The sequence below is a fragment of the Octopus sinensis genome, linkage group LG9, assembly GCF_006345805.1.
Source record: "Octopus sinensis linkage group LG9, ASM634580v1, whole genome shotgun sequence".
NCBI lineage: Eukaryota > Metazoa > Mollusca > Cephalopoda > Octopoda > Octopodidae > Octopus > Octopus sinensis.
In genome coordinates, this window is record NC_043005.1 from 58,716,808 (window position 1) to 58,719,307 (window position 2,500).

The 2,500-nt window shown below is 34.1% G+C and overlaps 1 protein-coding gene across 1 annotated transcript in view; it reads left to right on the top strand.

The window, feature by feature from the left end:
- The window catches only part of LOC115215434 (cilia- and flagella-associated protein 65-like), a 1,408,515-nt gene that overhangs the window by 513,604 nt on the left and 892,411 nt on the right, over positions 1 to 2,500 (top strand). Inside the window, exon 13 of the mRNA XM_029784597.2 lies at positions 1 to 6. This exon is cut by the window's left edge and continues 123 nt beyond it. Coding sequence (XP_029640457.2) covers positions 1 to 6 — 6 coding nt within the window. The remainder of the gene's footprint in view (positions 7 to 2,500) is intronic.

Here is a 2,500-nt window from a genome sequence, read left to right on the forward strand (position 1 = left end):
CCTGATGTAAGTATCTATTTTTGTTAAATTGATTTTTTTTTGTTTGTCACGATAGATGACTACCATTTTTCTGGCTTACATGGCAATTTAATAGTTCATATCATCATCATCATCATCATCATTGTTTAGCATCCACTTTACATGCTAGCATGGGTTAGACGATTTGACTAAGGTCTGGCAAACCAGATTGCTGCACCAGACTCCAATCTGATCTGGCAGAGTTTCTACGGCTAGATGCCCTTCCTAATGCCAAATAGTAGTGTAAAACTTAAAACATTGTCATTACCATTCCAAATCCTGCTGCATCACTTATAGTGATTTTGGTTCTCCAAAGTCATCTTAGTGCTTAAGTTGACCTACCTATTTTGACTGTAAGCTTTGATCTGAAAAATTCAACTTGTATGCCAGAAAATATGGTAGCCAGTTCCAAACTGAGAAGGGTGGGTGTAGAAGGGTGATAGCAGTGTGAGTAATTTCTATGCTTAATCTTTCCTGACCAGCATATCAACCCTCTGGAATTTTCTCACTGCTCATACCTTTCTTGCAGATGTTGACCTGCAAGTGTTTAAATGGGACATTACCAACATTTTTTGTTGTGCAAGACATTTGGTGACCCTATTGGTGCTAGTGCCACATAAAAAAGCACTGGTACTGGTGCCATGTAAAAAGACCACATGAAGACAACTAGTGATGGTACGTCATAAAAAGCAGCTGTACTAGTGCCATTTAAAAAGACAGTGCTGGTGCCACATGAAAAGTACTGATGTCAGTGCCACATAAAAAGTACCCATTGCACTTTGTAAAGTGGTTGGTGTTAGGAAGGGCATTCAGCTGTTGAAACCATGCCCAAACAGACAAAGGAACCTAGTGTGGCTCCTGGCCTTGCCAGCTCCTTTCAAACCATCCAGCCCATGCCAGCATGGAAAATGGACGTTAAATGATGATGATGATGATGATGATGATGAAGAAGTTCATCAGTCTCAGAGGGCCTGCAATGGTCATGGGTACAGCTTCTTCTTTCAGAATTAGCAAGTTAAAAAAAAAAAAAAAACTAAAATGGTGAATTAATTAGATTGTTAGATGATAATTAATTAGATGATATACCTTCTGATATTTGGAATTTTTTTTTTTTTTTTGGCAGGTATTAATAAATTCTTTGTAGTAGATTTAATAATTAACCTATTTCCCGATTTCACAGCATCATATGACAGTGTGGTTGCCTCACCAGAGTTCACCTTGTTGCTTAGCATTTGAACTAGGAATCTGTCTGGTTAGAAGACAATGTTCTCTCTTTCTCACTTCCCGCCACGTACTTTTTTGAGGGCTCTGAAAAAAAATTAACAATCATGTGTACTGCCCATCTCTCTCTGACTAATTGGTAGAAAATAATGGAAAAACTGAGTGATTACATCTCATTCTTCTAGTAGAATGTTAGACTACCAAGATTGTAAATGCAATTTATTTACAAGAATCCACCAAAAATAAATAAGATCTTGCAATTCATGGAAGGTAAAAAAGATTTGAAAGAAACATTTAACTGTTCTTTGTCTCTACTTATTTATTCCTTCTTTTTCTTTTTTTTTTATTTTATTTTGTTTTATGTGTTCATTATTTTTGTATCGTATTTTATATACAGAATATCATGTGCCATTCTCAGACTGTCATAGGTTACTAGCATTGCAAGCATGCTTAAATTGATTAAATAAATAAAGTAAAAAGAAATAGGGATGAAATTTTCAAGTGTTGAAGGAAAAAAGGAAAGGAAAATAATAAAAAAATTGAATATATATAAATATATATATAACCAATACTTCATCCAAAGATTTTGTGTAATTCTGTTACTAAATTTGGTCTATTTCATTAACATCTCATACCTACATTTCTTATATTGGTTCGTTGTCATCATTTCTGTCTGGTGGCCATTTCTATTCAGCTGTTGAACATCATATGACAAATTATTGTTTTCTGACATTGCTAACAAGAAAAGCAATCAGACACATTCAGACAGGAAATTGCCATTCTCTCTGCTTGGTTTCTGCTGAAAATTAAAGAAAAAAAAAAAAAAAAGTCAGAAACAAACAAGACAAAAACAGCAAAAACAAAATTGAAATAAATATCTGAGATGGAATGAAATAAATCCTAAATGTATTAGATTCATTATTTTATTATTTATTGTCTATGTTTGTGCCGATGCTACAGGTTCCCAATGGAACAAGCACTGGTTCGTTGTATTCCTTATGGTGACTGTAGTGATAGAGTGTGTACAATTTGATGCAGAACAAATATTGCAAAGAATTTAATTTGAAAAGCATCCAGCATTTTGTTTACATGATCCTTTCATGAAAGACATATATACATACATATATATATACATAAACTTAAAGAAGCTTGTCATCTATATTATATATGTTTCCTCTTCAAAGAGACAAAACCGACTCAAGGTAATGCTGAAAGCCAGTAGTGTTGAGCCGAAATCAGTTCAAATGCAAGCCTGAGACTA